At 46.8% G+C, this 18,681-nt stretch overlaps 1 protein-coding gene across 1 annotated transcript in view; it reads left to right on the top strand.

Annotated features, from left to right (window-relative positions):
- The window catches only part of LOC139552576 (neuronal migration protein doublecortin-like), an 82,048-nt gene that overhangs the window by 60,855 nt on the left and 2,512 nt on the right, over nucleotides 1–18,681 (top strand). The window contains exons 4-7 of the mRNA XM_071364440.1: nucleotides 3,077–3,179; nucleotides 5,428–5,484; nucleotides 9,573–9,650; nucleotides 13,785–13,927. Of these exons, the coding sequence (XP_071220541.1) occupies nucleotides 3,077–3,179; nucleotides 5,428–5,484; nucleotides 9,573–9,650; nucleotides 13,785–13,927 (381 nt within the window). The remainder of the gene's footprint in view (nucleotides 1–3,076; nucleotides 3,180–5,427; nucleotides 5,485–9,572; nucleotides 9,651–13,784; nucleotides 13,928–18,681) is intronic.

Here is an 18,681-nt window from a genome sequence, read left to right on the forward strand (position 1 = left end):
GCTACCCCAACCCCGGCCAACAGCTCCGCACCCCCCGCAGCTCCTTGCCCAAGCCTCCCCAGTTTCTCCTTCACCCAAATTCAGATAGCAGATGTTCTGAAAGAGCTGCAAATCTGGACCCCTACAAATCAGCTGGGCTAGACAAACTGGACCCTCTCTTTCTAAAATTATCCTCCGCCATTGTTTCAACCCCTATTACCAGTCTGTTCAACCTCTCTTTTGTATCGTCCGAGATCCCTAAAGATTGGAAAGCTTCCGCGGTCATCCCCCTCTTCAAAGGGTGACACTCTAGACCGAAACTGTTATAGACCTATATCCATCCTGCCATGCCTTTCTAAAGTCTTCAAAAAGCCAAGTTAATAAACATATCACTGACCATTTCGAATCCCACCGTACCTTCTCCGCTGTGCAATCCGATTTCCGAGCTGGTCACGGGTGCACCTCAGCCACGCTCAAGGTACTAAACGATAACATAACCGCCATTGATAAAATATTGTACTGTGCAGCCGTCTTCATCGACCTGGACAAGGCTTTCGACTCTGTCAATCACTGTATTCTTATCGGCAGACTCAGCCTTGGTTTCTCAAATGACTGCCTCGCCTGGTTCACCAACTACTTCTCAGACAGATTGTGTCAAATCGGAGGGCCTGTTGTCCGGACCTCTGGCAGTCTCTATGGGGGTACAACAGGGTTCAATTCTCGGGCCGACTCTTTTCTCTGTATATATCAACAATGTCGCTCTTGCTGCGGGTGATTCCCTGATCCACCTCTACGCAGACGACACCATTCTGTATACATCTGGCCCTTCTTTGGACACTGTGTTAACAAACCTCCAAACAAGCTTCAATGCCACACAACACTCCTTCCGTGGCCTCCAACTGCTCTTAAACGCTAGTTAAACTAAATGCATGCTCTTCAACCGTTCGCTGCCCGCACCCGCCTGCCCGACTAGCATCACTACACTGGACGGTTCTGACTTAGAATATGTGGACATCTACAAATACCTAGGTGTCTGGCTACAATGTAAACTCTCCTTCCAGACTCATATTAAACATCTCCAATCCAAAATTAAATCTAGAATCGGCTTTCTATTTCGCAACAAATCCTCTTTCACTCACGCCGACAAACATACCCTAGTAAAACTGACTATCCTACCGATCCTCGACTTCGGCGATGTCATTTACAAAATAGCCTCCAACACTCTACTCAGCAAACTGGATGCAGTCTATTGCAGTGCCATCCATTTTGTCACCAAAGCCACCACTGCGACCTGTATGCTCTAGTCGGCTGGCCCTCGCTACATATTCGTCGCCAGACCCACTGGCTCCAGGCCATCTATAAGTCTTTACTAGGTAAAGCTCCGCCTTATCTCAGCTCACTGGTCACGATAACAACACCCACCCATAGTATGTGTTCCAGCAGGTATATCTAACTGGTCATCCCCAAAGCCAACAACTCCTATGGCCACCTTTCCTTCCAGTTCTCTGCTGCCAATGACTGGAACGAATTGCAAAAATCGCTGAAGCTGGAGACTTATATTTCCCTCACTAACTTTAACCATCAGCTATCCGAGCAGCTAACTGATCGCTGCAGCTGTACATAGCCCATCTGTAAATAGCCCATCCAATCTACCTACCTCATCCCCATATTGTTTTTATTTCATTTACTTTTCTGCTCTTTTGCACACCAGTATTTATACTTGCACATCATCATCTGCACATCTATCACTCCAGTGTTATTTGCTAAATTGTAATTACTTGCTACTATGGCCTATTTATTGCCTTACCTCCTCACACCATTTGCACACACTGTATATAGACTTTATTTTTTCTGTTGCGTTATTGACTGTGCGCTTGTTTTTTCCATGTGTAACTCTGTGTTGTTGTTTGTGTCGCACTGCTTTGCTTTATCTTGGCCAGGTCGCAGTTGTAAATGAGAACTAGTTCTCAACTAGCGTACCTGGTTAAATAAAGGTGAAATAAATAAATAAAAATAAAATAGTTCCACTAATCGCAAACCAGATGGGATGGCGTATCGCTGCAGAATGCTGTGGTAGCCATGCTGGTTAAGTTGTGCCTTGAATTCTAAATAAATCACAGACCACAGACAGTGTCACCGGTAAAGCAACCCCACACCATCACTCCTCCTCCTCCATTCTTCATGGTGGGAACCTGATAAAAGAATTTATATGTTTAGAGATAATGATTAAATAATTCTACCCTGAAACTTAACGATTAGGGATTATAGTTGATGTAGCATGTATAAGGAATAATTAAAGGTCTGGGAAAATCAAAAGAAATCAGCCAAAATTGTAGACCTTTACAAGTCTGGTTCAGGTCTTAACTGATTTCTTTGGATTTTCCATTATGTCAAGCAAAGAGGCACTGAGTTTGAAGGTAGGCCTTGAAATATATCCACAGGTAACACCTCCAATTGACTCAAATGATGTCAATTAGCCTATCAGAAGCTTCTAAAGCCATGACATCATTTTCTGGAATTTTCCAATCTGTTTAAAAGCACAGTCAACTTAGTGTATGTAAACTGACCCACTGGAATTGTGATACAGTGAGTAATAAGTGAAATAATCTGTCTGCTTTGTTGTCCATTGGTTATTTTGCATAGAACCTTCCCACATCGTATGGGAATAGTGCAGAATAGTTGCTTGTCTTTGGAACATTCTCAGCAGATTTAAGGAACTTGGCATTTCATTTGGTTTTTGACATGCAACAGTGAAATGGGTGTATTTATGCTGTTGTTCAAATGCATTGATCGCTTTATACAGTAGCTATATCTTCTCAAAGAAACTACCAGTAGTTTGAAAACTTGGCATCATATTTCTCTCATGCTACTTTGTTGACACTCCAAACACCCCTGCACCCGTGCCCCGGGTATTCAGCCAATCTGCTCCCGCCACTGTTAGTAGCATGATGTGACCTGGGAGTACATGAGGACTCAAGGAGGTAGTAGTGCTGAGATGTTACACTGGTCACTGTCTAAGATGGATTTATTTTACATCTGATATGTGTTGTTGCAGGCCTGCATTCTCAAATGGTAATGTGTCTCTCTGCTCCTCCAGGTCACCTGTCTTCAGGATTTCTTTGGTGATGATGATGTCTTCATTGCCTGTGGCCCAGAGAAGTTCCGCTATGCCCAGGATGACTTCTCTCTGGATGAGAATGGTGAGAGCAGCCACACCACTAGTTACTAACTACACCACTGTAAAACTGCTAGTTACTAACTACACCACTGTAACACTGCTAGTCACTAACTACACTGCTGTAACACGGCTAGTCACTAACTACACCGCTGTAACACGGCTAGTCACTAACTACACCGCTGTAACACGGCTAGTCACTAACTACACCGCTGTAACACGGCTAGTCACTAACTACACCGCTGTAACACGGCTAGTCACTAACTACACCGCTGTAACACGGCTAGTCACTAACTACACCGCTGTAACACGGCTAGTCACTAACTACACCGCTGTAACACGGCTAGTCACTAACTACACCGCTGTAACACGGCTAGTCACTAACTACACCGCTGTAACACGGCTAGTCACTAACTACACCGCTGTAACACGGCTAGTCACTAACTACACCGCTGTAACACGGCTAGTCACTAACTACACCGCTGTAACACGGCTAGTCACTAACTACACCGCTGTAACACGGCTAGTCACTAACTACACCGCTGTAACACGGCTAGTCACTAACTACACCGCTGTAACACGGCTAGTCACTAACTACACCGCTGTAACACGGCTAGTCACTAACTACACCGCTGTAACACGGCTAGTCACTAACTACACCGCTGTAACACGGCTAGTCACTAACTACACCGCTGTAACACGGCTAGTCACTAACTACACCGCTGTAACACGGCTAGTCACTAACTACACCTTTGTAACACGGCTAGTCACTAACTACACCGCTGTAACACGGCTAGTCACTAACTACACCGCTGTAACACGGCTAGTCACTAACTACACCGCTGTAACACGGCTAGTCACTAACTACACCGCTGTAACACGGCTAGTCACTAACTACACCGCTGTAACACGGCTAGTCACTAACTACACCGCTGTAACACGGCTAGTCCCCCTTCACACCACTCTCACTGAATCACTGTTCCCTGCTTAAGTCCCTGGGACCAGAACCTGTTTCCCTCATACACTGCAAAAGTCACTGATTTACTGTCGTCAAATGTTACTGTTACTGTTCTATCTACAATATTGTCAATTTTCTATGATGTGACGTGTGTTATATTTGTACTGCAACATAGGAAGTGTTGTAACCTTTTGTGAAATTCTCTAATCTGTCAATGTGATTGTGGTATTTTAGTCACTGTATATTTCTTTCTCTCTCTCTCACTCACACACACACACACACGCACACACGCACAGTGCAGATAGGAACTCACAGGTCTGATTTAGAAAGGAAATAATCTCTCTGAAATATATAGTTAAATAAAATATCAGCACCCCAGAAAAGCCAGATTTTGGCTAGAGGCCGGACTCAGTTATGTCAACATCCAGCTCAGTCCACATGTAGATTATGGTAGCTAGCTGTTCAATGGAGTGACTGGCAAATACATCACATAGCCTTCTTCTTTTGCCTCCTTTTGGAGTTTTTTCTTTATAGTCCAACGCTTAGGTCTTTCAAATCAGTATTGCACTAGAGCTCATTATTTAGATGGGGTTTATGTAAATGAGGTTTTAGACATGTAAATAGAGTGGTAAGTAGTCTCTAGGGCACCTCAAATGCCAAACAGGATCAGGCACCGCCAGGGCCATAATGGAAAGGACTTCAGAATGGCCATTCTATGTGTTCCTCCCATGACATTTTAAAAGACAGGCCTACATGTAGGACAGGCATTTCCAGGCTACACTAGAACAGATACCTCTTACATACCAGAATAAATATAAATATAGTGTGTGCCATTTGTGTATTCATGTGTGTGTGTGTGTGTGTGTAGTGAATGTAAAGGTAAAGTATTGGTCTGCTGTGTTGTGTGCAGTAAGCAGCAGGGAAAGATAAGTCTGGGTGGAGGAACAGCCATTCATCTTGTTGGTGACAGGTTGAGATCATTGGTGCTGATACTGACTCTGAGTGGAGGAGAGAAGTAGAGCTACACTACCCAGCCTGGCCACTTCCTACAGGTGTTTAAAGGCTATTTTCACACAATAGCTACACAGGCCACTGCACACTCAGCTCCCTCTCACATACCTCGTCACACCTCTCTATAGCAGAGAGCTCAGTAACAAGGGAAAGTCATCAAATACATGATTACGGTACACTATCAGTGTAGGATTGATATGTTTTAGGCAGGGTCCATTTCCTAACCCCCTGCCTGCCCTCTCACTGGGTCCTTGACTGAAGGAGTTGGCCCGTGTGCTTTAATGTTGTGGTTCCTTTCTTTCAGCGCTCTACCCCTCTGGAACCAAACCCAAATCAGCCCAGGGAGCTTTTAATAACCAAGGTCAGTGGGGTCATGCCGACATCACACTGACATCATATTATGTCTGCTGGAGACCACTGAGTTGGCCTGGGTGGGGCCAGGGGCGAGGAACAGAGTGGCCCTGTCTTTCACACACTGCACTGGTCCAAACTGATACAGCACAGTCAGAGATAATCCAACCCTATCACCATACACAGACATATTTGGTATAGATTTGGATCATGTTGCTTAATCGAATTTGCACATAAAAATGTAGCCAGTTTTGATGGCCATTGCAGGAGACAGAGGGGAGTGTATGTAGCTCAGTATTTAATAAGCATCACTACAAGCAGAATTGGATCACCTTCAATTGACCATGGCAAATGTGGACTGAACTCAAAGCCCTTTAGTTAACCCTTTAAAAGTCTAAATACATAAGGCTATTTCAGATAAGTCAACTCTGTCATTTTAAGAACACTTCTGTCACCGTTGGGTCACACAATTTCTCTCCCTGGGGGTGTAGCAGAGCATTTCATAGACTAAACCACTCTGCCAGAGAGGGGCGGGGTGAGCGTGGTGTAGAGGGGAAGTGAGTGTCTAATATGCTCTTTAGGTGTGAAGGATTTTTGAATACCCGGTGGCATTTCACACGAGCACTGGCACACAGACATCTGGCTGTGTGACTCCTGGTGCGTGAAGGTTAGGAGAGAGAAGACAAACAGACACTGTGTAATCAGCTCTCCGCAGGCAGGAAAGACAGACACAGAGGAGGGTGGAGGGATGGACACGAGAGGAGGGTGGAGGGATGGACACGAGAGGAGGGTGGAGGGATGGACACGAGAGGAGGGTGGAGGGATGGACACGAGAGGAGGGTGGAGGGATGGACACGAGAGGAGGGTGGAGGGATGGACACGAGAGGAGGGTGGAGGGAAAGGCTCTCGAGGGTGGAGGGATGGGTGCTAGAGGAGGGATGGGCTCTAGAGGATGGTGGAGGGATGGACACTAGAGGAGGGTGGAGGGAAAGGCTCTAGAGGGTGGAGGGATGGGTGCTAGAGGAGGGTTGGGCGCTATAGGAGGGTGGAGGGATGGACACTAGAGGAGGATGGAGGGATGGGCGCTAGAGGAGGGCGGAGGGATGGGCGCTGGAGGAGGGATGGGCGCAAGAGGAGGGCGGAGGGATGGGCGCTGGAGGAGGGATGGGCGCAAGAGGAGGGCGGAGGGATGGGTGCTGGAGGAGGGATGGGCACTAGTGGAGGGTGGAGGGATGGGCGCTGGAGGAGGGAAAGGCTCTAGAGGGTGGAGGGATGGACACCAGAGGAGGGTGGAGTGAAAGGCTCTAGAGGGTGAAGTAATGGGCGCTAGAGGAGGGCAGATGGATCGGTGCTAGAGGAGGGAGGAGCGCTAGATGAGAGCGGAGCAATGGGTGCTAGAGGAGGGTGGAGGGATGGGCGCTAGAGGATGGCGAAGGGATGGACACTAGACAGAGGGATTGGCGCTAGAGGAGGGGTGGGCGCTAGAGGAGGGCGGAGGGATGGGCGCTAGACGGAGGGATCGGCGCTAGAGGAGGGGTGGGTGCTAGAGGAGGGCGGAGGGATGGGCGCTAGACGGAGGGATGGGCGCTAGACGGAGGGATGGGCGCTAGACGGAGGGATGGGCGCTAGACGGAGGGATGGGCGCTAGACGGAGGGGTGGGCGCTAGAGGACGGGTGGGCGCTAGAAGGAGGGATGGGCGCTAGACGGAGGGGTGGGCGCTAGAGGAGGGCGGAGGGATGGGTGCTGGAGGGAAAGGCTCTAGAGGGTGGAGGGATGGACAACAGAGAAGGGTGGAGTGAAAGGCTCTAGAGGGTGGAGGAATGGGCGCTAGAGGAGGGCGGAGGGAGTGGCGCTAGAGGAGGGAGGGGCGCTATAGGAGGGCGGGGGGATGGGCGCTAGAGGGCGGAGGGATGGGCGCTAGAGGGTCGGAGGGATGGGCGCTAGAGGGTCGGAGGGATGGGCGCTAGAGGGCGGGTGGGCACTAGAGGACGGGTGGGCGCAAGACGGAGGGGTGGGCGCTAGAGGAGGGATGGGCGCAACAGGAGCGCGGAGGGATTTGTGCTAGAGGAGGGCGGAGGGAGGGGCGCTAGAGGCGGGAGGAGGGATGGACGCTAGATGGAGGTGTGGGCGCTAGAGGAGGTGTGGGCGCTAGAGGAGGGGTGGGCGCTAGAGGAGGGGTGGGCGCTAGAGGAGGGGTGGGCGCTAGAGGAGAGGTGGGCGCTAGAGGAGGGGTGGCCGCTAGAGGAGGGCGCTAGATAGAGGGATGGGCGCAAGAGGGATGAGCAGGCGCTAGAGGAGGGGTGGGCGCTAGCAGAGGGCGGAGGGGTGGGCGCTAGCAGAGGGCGGAGGGGTGGGCGCTAGCAGAAGGCGGAGGGGTGGGCGCTAGCAGAAGGCGGAGGGGTGGGCGCTAGCAGAGGGCGGAGGGGTGGGCGCTAGCAGAGGGCGGAGGGGTGGCCGCTAGAGGAGGGCGGAGGGATGGGCGCTAGAGGCGAGAGGAGGGATAGGCGCTAGAGGAGGGATGGCCGCAACAGGAGCGCGGAGGGATTTGTGCTAGAGGAGGGCGGAGGGAGGGGCGCTAGAGGCGGGAGGAGGGATGGACGCTAGACGGAGGGATGGGCGCTAGACGGAGGGATGGGCGCTAGAGGAGGTGAGGGCGTTAGAGGAGGGGTGGCCGCTAGAGGAGGGCGGAGGGGTGGGCGCTAGACAGAGGGATGGGAGCTAGACGGAGGGATGGGCGCTAGAGGAGGTGAGGGCGTTAGAGGAGGGGTGGCCGCTAGAGGAGGGCGGAGGGGTGGCCGCTAGAGGAGGGCGGAGGGGTGGGCGCTAGAGGGATTGATGCTTGAGGGATGAGCGCTAGAGGTGGGGTGGGCGCTAGACGGAGGGATGGGCGCTAGACGGAGGGATGGGCGCTAGAGGAGGTGAGGGCGTTAGAGGAGGGGAGGCCGCTAGAGGAGGGCGGAGGGGTGGCCGCTAGAGGAGGGCGGAGGGGTGGGCGCTAGACAGAGGGATGGGAGCTAGAGGAGCAGTGGGCGCTGAGGAGGGGTGGGCGCTAGAGGGATTGATGCTTGAGGGATGAGCGCTAGAGGTGGGGTGGGCGCTAGACGGAGGGGTGGGCGCTAGAGGGATTGATGCTAGAGGGATTAGAGGTGGGGTGGGCACTGGAGGAGGGGTGGGCGCTAGAGGGATTGATGCTTGAGGGATGAGCGCTAGAGGTGGGGTGGGCGCTAGACGGAGGGGTGGGCGCTAGAGGGATTGATGCTAGAGGGATTAGAGGTGGGGTGGGCGCTAGACAGAGGGGTGGGAGCTAGAGGAGCAGTGGGCGCTGGAGGAGGGGTGGGCGCTAGAGGGATTGATGCTAGAGGGATGAGCGCTAGAGGTGGGGTGGGCGCTAGACGGAGGGGTGGGCGCTAGACGGAGGGGTGGGCGCTAGAGGAGGGGTGGGCGCTGGCTGAGTCTACAGACAGTAAACCTCACCGCTCTGCATACTGTCTACAGACAGTAAACCTCACCGCTCTGCATACTGTCTACAGACAGTAAACCTCACCGCTCTGCGTACACAATATATAATTGCTGTACACACAGAAACCACATAGACTGAAGCTCAAGCTAGTCTTTGTACAACAGAGACCACCAAACTACCCACCTTGCTGAAAACATTTCAGCAACAATGGACTTCATTAAAGACACATCTGCATGCCATTTGGTATCAATTAACATTTTACAGTGTTCATGTCAATCTGTTTGTATGAACGTCTATTTCTTTGTCAATGCTGCCTTTCACATGAAAGATGCTACTGTGATTCCTGTTTGTCTGATGCTCACACTGTCTCTTTCTCTGTCTCTGTCTGTGTGTCTGTCTCTGTCTGTCCTGTCTGTCCTGTCTGTCTGTCCTGTCTGTCTGTCCTTCCTGTCTGTCTGTCCTTCCTGTCTGTCCTGTCTGTCTGTCTGTCCTGTCTGTCCTGTCTGTCCTGTCTGTCTGTCCTGCCTGTCCTGTCTGTCCTGTCTGTCTGTCTGTCTGTCTGTCTGTCTGTCTGTCTGTCTGTCTGTCTGTCTGTCTGTCTGTCTGTCTGTCTGTGTGCGTGCGTTTCTGTTCACAGAAGGGTGCAGGATGATGAAGAAGAAAGGTTCTAAGAGTCCAGGTCCGATCCGGCGCAGCAAGTCTCCTGCTGAATCGAGTGAGCTCATTGTTGTCTCATCTACTATGTGACTCCATGCTGGCCCACATAGACTTTATTACAGATACTACTACTCACCTTTACTATGTCCATCCACCCACCCTGATTCTAAACGCAGCTAGATTTAAACCAACTGACATGGATGCATGTGGTTATTAATATTTTTATATGTCATTATCATAATGTGACTTTCTGTTCTATTGATTTTGTTTCATTCATTTTTTTAATGCTGAATTGTATGTCTTTAATTTGCATGTTGTTGTCCAGGATTTGATTGCACAGTCAGGGTGTTTAAACCCTGGTTCCCGTTGTTGTCTGTTCCGTCTGCCATGTCTGTCTATACTGTGAGTGAGACAATGAGGCAGACAATGTTTACTGGTGGGCACTGCCCTCTAACCTCAACACAACACTTTCTGCAAGCTGTGTTGCCCAATACCCCCACTAACAAATCAAAATGGGGACACAAGAAAATCCAGCCTTTGTCTGATCAGGATAATGTGAGCAGATTATGAATTACAAAATGATACTAATCCAGATCTGCTTTCCTTAAGCATTGGTGAAAATATTAAATATGAAAAGGAAACAAAGGTAGTGGAAGATTGTAAATACCTCACATCTGTCTCTAGAGCTTGGAGGTATTATAATCCGTGACATATGCTGTCTGTGCCAAGGGGGGGGGGGGGGGGGGGGCAACAAGATAGATAGACATAGATTTGAAGAGAACAATCAGGAGTGGGCAGCAATCTCCCTCAGCACTAACTACTAGACCTGCTTTAACTACTAGACCTGCTTTAACTACTAGACCTGTTTTAACTACTAGACCTGTTTTAACTACTAGACCTGCTTTAACTACTAGACCTGTTTTAACTACTAGACCTGCTTTGACTACTAGACCTGTTATGACTACTAGACCTGTTATACATACCAGACCTGTTATACATACCAGACCTGTTATACATACTAGACCTGTTATACATACTAGACCTGTTATACATACTAGACCTGTTATACATACTAGACCTGTTATACATACTAGGCCTGTTATACATACTAGACCTGTTATACATACCAGACCTGTTATACATACCAGACCTGTTATACATACCAGACCTGTTATACATACCAGACCTGTTATACATACCAGACCTGTTATACATACCAGACCTGTTATACATACTAGAACTGTTATACATACTAGAACTGTTATACATACCAGACCTGTTATACATACCAGACCTGTTATACATACCAGACCTGTTATACATACTAGACCTGTTATACATACTAGACCTGTTATACATACTAGACCTGTTATACATACTAGACCTGTTATACATACTAGACCTGTTATACATACTAGACCTGTTATACATACTAGGCCTGTTATACATACCAGACCTGTTATACATACCAGACCTGTTATACATACTAGACCTGTTATGACTACTAGACCTGTTATACATACCAGACCTGTTATACATACCAGACCTGTTATACATACCAGACCTGTTATACATACTAGACCTGTTATACATACTAGACCTGTTATACATACTAGACCTGTTATACATACCAGACCTGTTATACATACCAGACCTGTTATACATACCAGACCTGTTATACATACCAGACCTGTTATACATACCAGACCTGTTATACATACCAGACCTGTTATACATACCAGACCTGTTATACATACTAGATCTGTTATACATACTAGATCTGTTATACATACTAGACCTGTTATACATACCAGACCTGTTATACATACCAGACCTGTTATACATACCAGACCTGTTATACATACCAGACCTGTTATACATACCAGACCTGTTATACATACCAGACCTGTTATACATACTAGACCTGTTATACATACCAGACCTGTTTTACATACCAGACCTGTTATACATACCAGACCTGTTATACATACCAGACCTGTTATACATACCAGACCTGTTATACATACCAGACCTGTTATACATACCAGACCTGTTATACATACTAGACCTGTTATACATACCAGACCTGTTATACATACCAGACCTGTTATACATACTAGATCTGTTATACATACTAGACCTGTTATACATACCAGACCTGTTATACATACCAGACCTGTTATACATACCAGACCTGTTATACATACTAGACCTGTTATACATAACAGACCTGTTATACATACTAGACCTGTTATACATACTAGACCTGTTATACATACTAGACACCATTAAGGTGCTATCCTTGCTGACATGTGTCACGCCGACTGATTGGTTTAGTGTCGCATGCTCCCTGGTCTGATGTCACGCCGACTGATTGGTTTAGTGTCGCATGCTCCCTGGTCTGATGTCACGCCGACTGATTGGTTTGGTGTTGCATGCTCCCTGGTCTGATGTCACTCCACAGTGAGGTGCTGGCTCAGACTGAACTCACTGATCAAACGTTGGATATTTTATCTCAATTTGTGCACCTCCATTAAGTATGTTGTGTTACGTTTAATATTTCAGTGCGTACCGGCGGGGCCCGTGGCTTGTGAAGGCAGCAGATGGACAGCCAAGTGGCTAGTCCTTCTAATGTTTCCAAGGTTAACCAGCCTCTTTATTGTGATGAGGGTGGAGTAGCCACCCGGGTGGGTGATGGAATCAGGATGGGTGGGGGGACACAGGGTAGAGACAGGGGTAGAGGGTACCAGTGTTGGCCTGTTTCATTTGATCTGATGCAGCCACGTCATGAGCAGGAGAACGTAAGACAAATGTCTCAATGAAAAGATTTTTACAGCCTCAACAGAGGCCCCAATTTTACACTGCAGTCAGACACATTATCAAAATAGTTTGGTTTTGAAGGACATCATCACACTGTTTTTGTTTGGTATTTCATTGTTTTGGCTGTTTTGTTTGTTTGTTTAGTTTTGTTGCACATTTTTTGTTATTTTTCTTCATTTGAAATAAAATCCAGGTTTTCTATGATGCATGTTTCTGTGTACCCCTGGAATCAGACTAAAAGTTGTCTGTATGTGACAGGAAAAGTTAATCTCCTGGTCGTTATACTGCTTTACAGTATATACACCCATAGACCAATCTTCTGAAATAGGTGTAACGGATGTGAAATGGCTAGCTAGTTAGCGGGTACGCGCTACTAGGGTTTCAATCAGTTACGTCACTTGCTCTGAAACCTAGATGTAGTGTTGCCCCTTGCTCTGCAAGAGCCGCGGCTTTTGTGGAGCGATGGGTAACGACGCTTCGTGGGTGTCAGTTGTTGATGTGTGCAGAAGGTCCCTGGTTCGCGCCCGGGTCGGGGCGAGGGGACGTACTAAAGTTATACTGTTTACATAGGCATGGACTAGAATAGTCCATATCTTCATTGCCTTCCCAACCTAGTTCTGTCCATACTGCTTTCATATCATTCATTCTTGGCTTTTTAGTTCTGGTTGTCTGGTTTTAGTTAAATAGACATTTTAGATCTGGATGAAGATATGAGCTTTATGGAATTGAAGTTGGCTTCATCTGCGAAGCTCTGCTCTTGTGCTACTGTACCTGTTACCAGCCTGGAAGAGAGAGTGGCCATCTGTTTTAGTCTTTCCTTCGGGATTCAGTTTTGCTCTTTTAAAAAGTCTTGCTCCACAAACTACGACATCACACCACTCTGATGTAAACACTGTCTAGGCCAGGGGTATCTTAGCAACCTGAAAGGGCTGTAGAGTAATGGCCAAATGTCCCCCGGCAGAGAGGAACAAACAGGGACTCAGTCAGTCAGCCGCCCAGAGAGACTCTGTCCACAGCCAAGTGAGGGCCAAGCACTCAATGAATCAATCAAATGTATTGTATAAAGTCCTTTTTACATCAGCAGTTGTCATAAAGTGCTATACAGATACTCAGCTTAAAACTCCACAGAGCAAGCAATGCAGATGTAGAAGCATAGTGGCTAGCAAAAACACCCTAGAAAGGCAGGAATCTAGGAAAAACCCCAGAGAGGAACCGGGCTCTGAGGAGTGGCCAGACCTCTTCTGGCTGTGACAGACATTACTCCTGGCACACAGGTCTTACACAATCTAATTCACTGGTCTCTCTCTTTTTCTCTCGCTTTCTCTTATTCTCTTTACACCTTTTCTTTCTCACTCTGTCTGGGTTCTCACAGCCAACGGGACGGGCTCCAGCAGCCAGCTCTCTACCCCAATTTCCAAGCAGTCCCCCACCTCCACCCCCAACAGCCCAGGCATCCACCGCAAGCAGTCCCCCACCTCCACCCCCAACAGCCCAGGCATCCACCGCAAGCAGAAGGTACCCCATCCTCTCCACTATCTATCCCTCCCTCTCTTCCCCCCTCTCTCTCTTTCCCTGTTCTCCCTCATACTGCCTTCTCTCTTCATCTCTCTCATACTTCACCTATAAGCCCATAGCTCAGCTCAGAACTCATAGAACAGGATCTGTCCCATAGCTCAGCTCAGAACTCATAGAACAGGATCTGTCCCATAGCTCAGGCGTTTTCAAACGAGGATCCACGGGGTCCGCTGAAGTACTCAGGGGGTCCGCAATTTTTTTTGATTTTTAACATTTTTATTTTATGTATCTGCTTCCCATATGAAGGAAGTTAGAGGTAGTTTCACAAGCCAATGCTATCTAGCGTTAGTGCAATGACTGGAAGTCTACAGGAACAGTTAGCATGCTAGCTGTTTCTGTTCATCCGACTCTAGGGAAGTAGATAAATGGCTATCTTGAACTACCCATTTGATATCGAGGAAATTACAGCAAAATTACATCATTGGAGCCAATTACAGGTTTTTTTTCTGTATAGAAAATTCTTAGTCTTAGTCTAAGTGGGCAATTTTCAGGATGGAAAACTGTCAACTTAAACGACCAAAACCAGATCAAAGAATAATTAATACCATCTTTGAGAACTAACAATCAAATTAAAGCTAGACACTAGCTAGGTTTCCGCTCAATTGGCGACAGATTTTCATGTGAATGTTCTAAAATCCGCATAAAGAAAATATACACCTTTCCCAGCAGTGGTGTGTTTCCACCAAACAGACTTGTTGCAGATAGAAATCAGAGCGTGATGATGTAGTGCACACAAAGTACTTTTTTGCTTAAGTTTTCATGTACCAAATACATTTTCAGCTCTACCGATAGTTTTGTCACAAAAACTGTTGCGTTAAATAGCAAATGTGTCTACTCTGTTCTTGGGGCTTTAGCCAATGGCTTGCAGATACAGTAGGGTGTGCCATGCTTGTCTACATGATGAGATTATTATGGAGAATATTTGTATTTGTCAAACGGCAGTCAAGCATCGATCATCATGTCACCAGAATAAGACCCTCGATATTTATTGGAAAAGATAATTAAGATTACTGTGCACTTTCCCCACCCTGTGAAGTTTATCATAAGTTATTTAATCTGTAGCCTAATAAACTGCATTGTTTCCAGAGTCGTAGTGGGAGGACTAGGGCTGTTGCGGTGACCATATTACCGCGGTCACGAGTCATGAAGGCAGTCAAATTCCACATGACCGTTTAGTCTCGGTAATTAGGCTTCTCCAAGCTTTGATGCTGCTGCTGGTCGTTAGTTGCCTACCAAACTTGCTACTGCCTGGTACTCAGCACTCTCTTGCCCCTCTAATCACTCCAACATCGATGCAAATGTAATCAAAAATCGAATCAAACACTTCATGAGAGCCCATGAGCTCATGTTGCGCAACATTTCTATAGGCTATGCAATTACAGGAGAAAACGGAGTGATGGCCTCTAATAAAAAGAGGAGGATCCCATCAGCTTTCTATAGGCTAGGCCTAGTATATTTATTTCTCAACTTTCCTGAAATTAAGCACATTGCTTATATTTACAACAGGAGTGTAACGTAGACGCTGGGAGTAGGGAAGCACGTGCAGGTGGTGAGTTTAATAATAAAGGAAACAGAGAACAATATAACAAACACGAGTAGCGTATAAACATGAAACACACAGTTCCATTCCCCAGGCAGTATTGACTAAGGGAGTGACAGATTTAGGGGAGGTAATCAGTGAAGTGATGGAGTCCAGGTGTGCCTAATGATGAATGCCTGGTGCGTGTAACGATGAATGCCAGGACCGGTGGTTAGTAAACCGGCGACGTCGAACGCCGGAGGGAAGGAGCGGGAGTAGACATGACAAGGAGTATAGCCTACCTGGCTGGCATGAAAATAAACCATTGGGAAAAGCATCCTCCATTTGCTATTTAAGTGCAAATGGAGGATGCTTGTATTTTTTTCCCTGAGCCTGTTTCGATACAGGTGCATGATAATGGTCCATTCTAAATCAAAACAAATTTCATACATACAGTACCAGTCAAACGTTTGGACACACCTACTCCTTCCAAGGTTTTTCTTTACCTTTACTATTTTCTACATTGTAGAATAATACTGAAGACATGAAATAACACATATGGAATCATGTATTAACCAAAAAAGTGTTAAACAAATCAAAATATATTTTATATTTGAGATTCTTCAAAGTAGCCACCCTTTGCCTTGATGACAGCTTTGCACACTCTTGGCATTCTCTCAACCAAGAAACATGAGCAATTGATATTAGACTGGTGGAAATCTGTACTTTGGTCTGATGAGTCCAAGTTTGAGATCCTTGGTTCCAACTGCAGTGTCTTTCTTTGTGAGATGCAGTTGTGAACGGATGATCTCCGCATGTGTGGTTCCCACCATGAAGCATGGAGGAGGAGGTGTGATGGTGACACTGTCTGTGATTTATTTAGAATTCAAGGCACACTAACCAGTGCTACCACAGCATTCTGCAACGATACGCCATCCCATCTAGTTTGCGCTTAGTGGGACTATCATTTGGGACAATGACCCAACACACCTCCAGGCTGTGTAAGGGCTATTTTTACCAATAAGGAGAGTGATGGAGTGCTGCATCAGATGACCTCGCCTCCACAATCACCCGACCTCAACCCAATTGAGGTGGGTTGTGATGAGTTGGACCACAGAATGAAGGAAAAGCAGCCAACAAGTGCTCAGCATATGTGGGAACTCCTTCAAGACTGTTGGAAAAGCTTTCCTCATGAAGCTGGTTGAGAGAATGCTAAGAGTGTACAAAGCTGTCATCAAGGCAAAGGGTGGCTACTTTGAAGAATCTAGAATATAACCCTTTGTTGTGAGACTCAAAATTGAGCTCAGGTGCATCCTGTTTCCATTGATCATCCTTGAGATGTTTCTACAACTTGAAGTCCACCTGTGGTAAATTCTATTGATTGGACATGAATTGGAAAGGCACACACCAGTCTATATAAAGGTCCCACAGTTGACAGTGCATGTCTGAGCAAAAACCAAACCATGAGGTCAAAAGAATTGTCCGTAGAGCTCCTGGACAGGATTCTGTCGAAGCACAGATCTTGGGAAGGGTTCCAAAAGAATGTCTGCAGCATTGAAGGTCCCCAAGAACACAGTGGCCTCCATCATTCTTAAATGGAAGAACTGGCTGCCCAGCCAAACTAAGCAATTGAGGGAGAAGGGTATTGGTCAGGGAGGTGACCAAGAATCCGATGGCCACTCTGACAGAGTTTGAGTTCCTCTGTGGAGATGGGAGAACCTTCCAGAAGGACAACACTCTCTGCAGCACTCCACCAGTCAGGCCTTTATGGTAGAGTGGCCAGACTGAAGCCACTCCTCTGTAAAAGGCACATGACAGCCTGCTTGGAGTTTGCCAAAAGGCACCTAAAGACTCTCAGACCATGAGAAACAAGATTCTCTGGTCTGATGAAACCAAGATTGAACTCATTGGCCTGAATGCCAAGCGTCACGTCTGGAGGGAACCTGGCATAATCCCTACGGTGAAGTATGGTGGTGGCAGCAGCATGCTGTGGGGATGTTTTTCAGCGGCAGGGACCGGGAGACAAGTCAGGATTGAGGGAAAGATGAATGGAGAAAAGTACAGAGAGATCCTTGATGAAAACCTGCTCCAGAGCGTTCATGACCTCAGCCTAGGGCAAAGGTTCTCCTTCCAACAGGACAATGACCCTAAGCACACAGCCAAGACAACGCATGAGTGGCTTTGGGACAGGTCCTTGAGTGGCCCAGCCAGTGCCCGCACTTGAACCCGATTGGAACATGGAGAGACCGGAAAATAACTGTGCAGCGACGCTCCCCATCCAACCTGACAGAGCTTAAGAAAATCTGCAGAGAAGAATGGGAGAAACTTCTCAAATACAGGTGTGCCAAGCTTGTAGGTTTTTACCCAAGAAGACTCAAGGCTGTAATCGCTGCCAAAGGTGCTTCAACAAAGTACTTAGTAAAGGGTCTGAATACTTATGTAAATGTAATATTTCAGTATTTTTTAAATAATCTTGCACAAATAAAAAAAAATGTTTTGGGGGTATTGTGTGTAGATTGGTGAGGGGGGGGGGTTATTTCATTCATTTTAGAATAAGGTTGTAATGATACAAAATGTGGAAAAAGTCAAGGGGTCTGAATACTTTCTGAATGCACTGTATCTGCAATATTAAAGCAAAAAATGTATAATAATAGTTAGTCACAAAAGATACCCCATGTTATGTAATTGTACCGACCGTTCCTGTTTCCATCACAACTCTCGTTATTTTTTTTTCATACGGTATGACTTGACTCGCATAAAAACTGTAGATGGAAACATGGTTTGTCAGGGAGAATCGAAAATTCCAAAATCCAGGTTTTCAGTGCACAAGCCCATATATTATTTTATATTGTTTCGGCAGAGGAACACCACAGTAGCCATGGCAAAATGCATAGAATTGCAGGAAATTAGCTTTAAATACATCAGAATTGTCTCTCAGCGCCATGGGAAAATGGGTAGAATTGCAGAATGTGCTTTATCATAGCAAATGTTCTCTATGGCGCCAAGATACCTTTACCTTTCTAGCTAATAGACTGTTAGTCCCCACTTTCTCTTCTAGTGAACTGTGGGGAGGTCATAATAATGAAACTGTCTACCAAATAAATTCATAAAATGTTGATTACTTCTACTTGCCATTATCATTCATCTGATGATAAGACAAGATGTGTTTATTATT

The sequence above is a fragment of the Salvelinus alpinus genome, chromosome 24, assembly GCF_045679555.1.
Source record: "Salvelinus alpinus chromosome 24, SLU_Salpinus.1, whole genome shotgun sequence".
Lineage (NCBI taxonomy): Eukaryota > Metazoa > Chordata > Actinopteri > Salmoniformes > Salmonidae > Salvelinus > Salvelinus alpinus.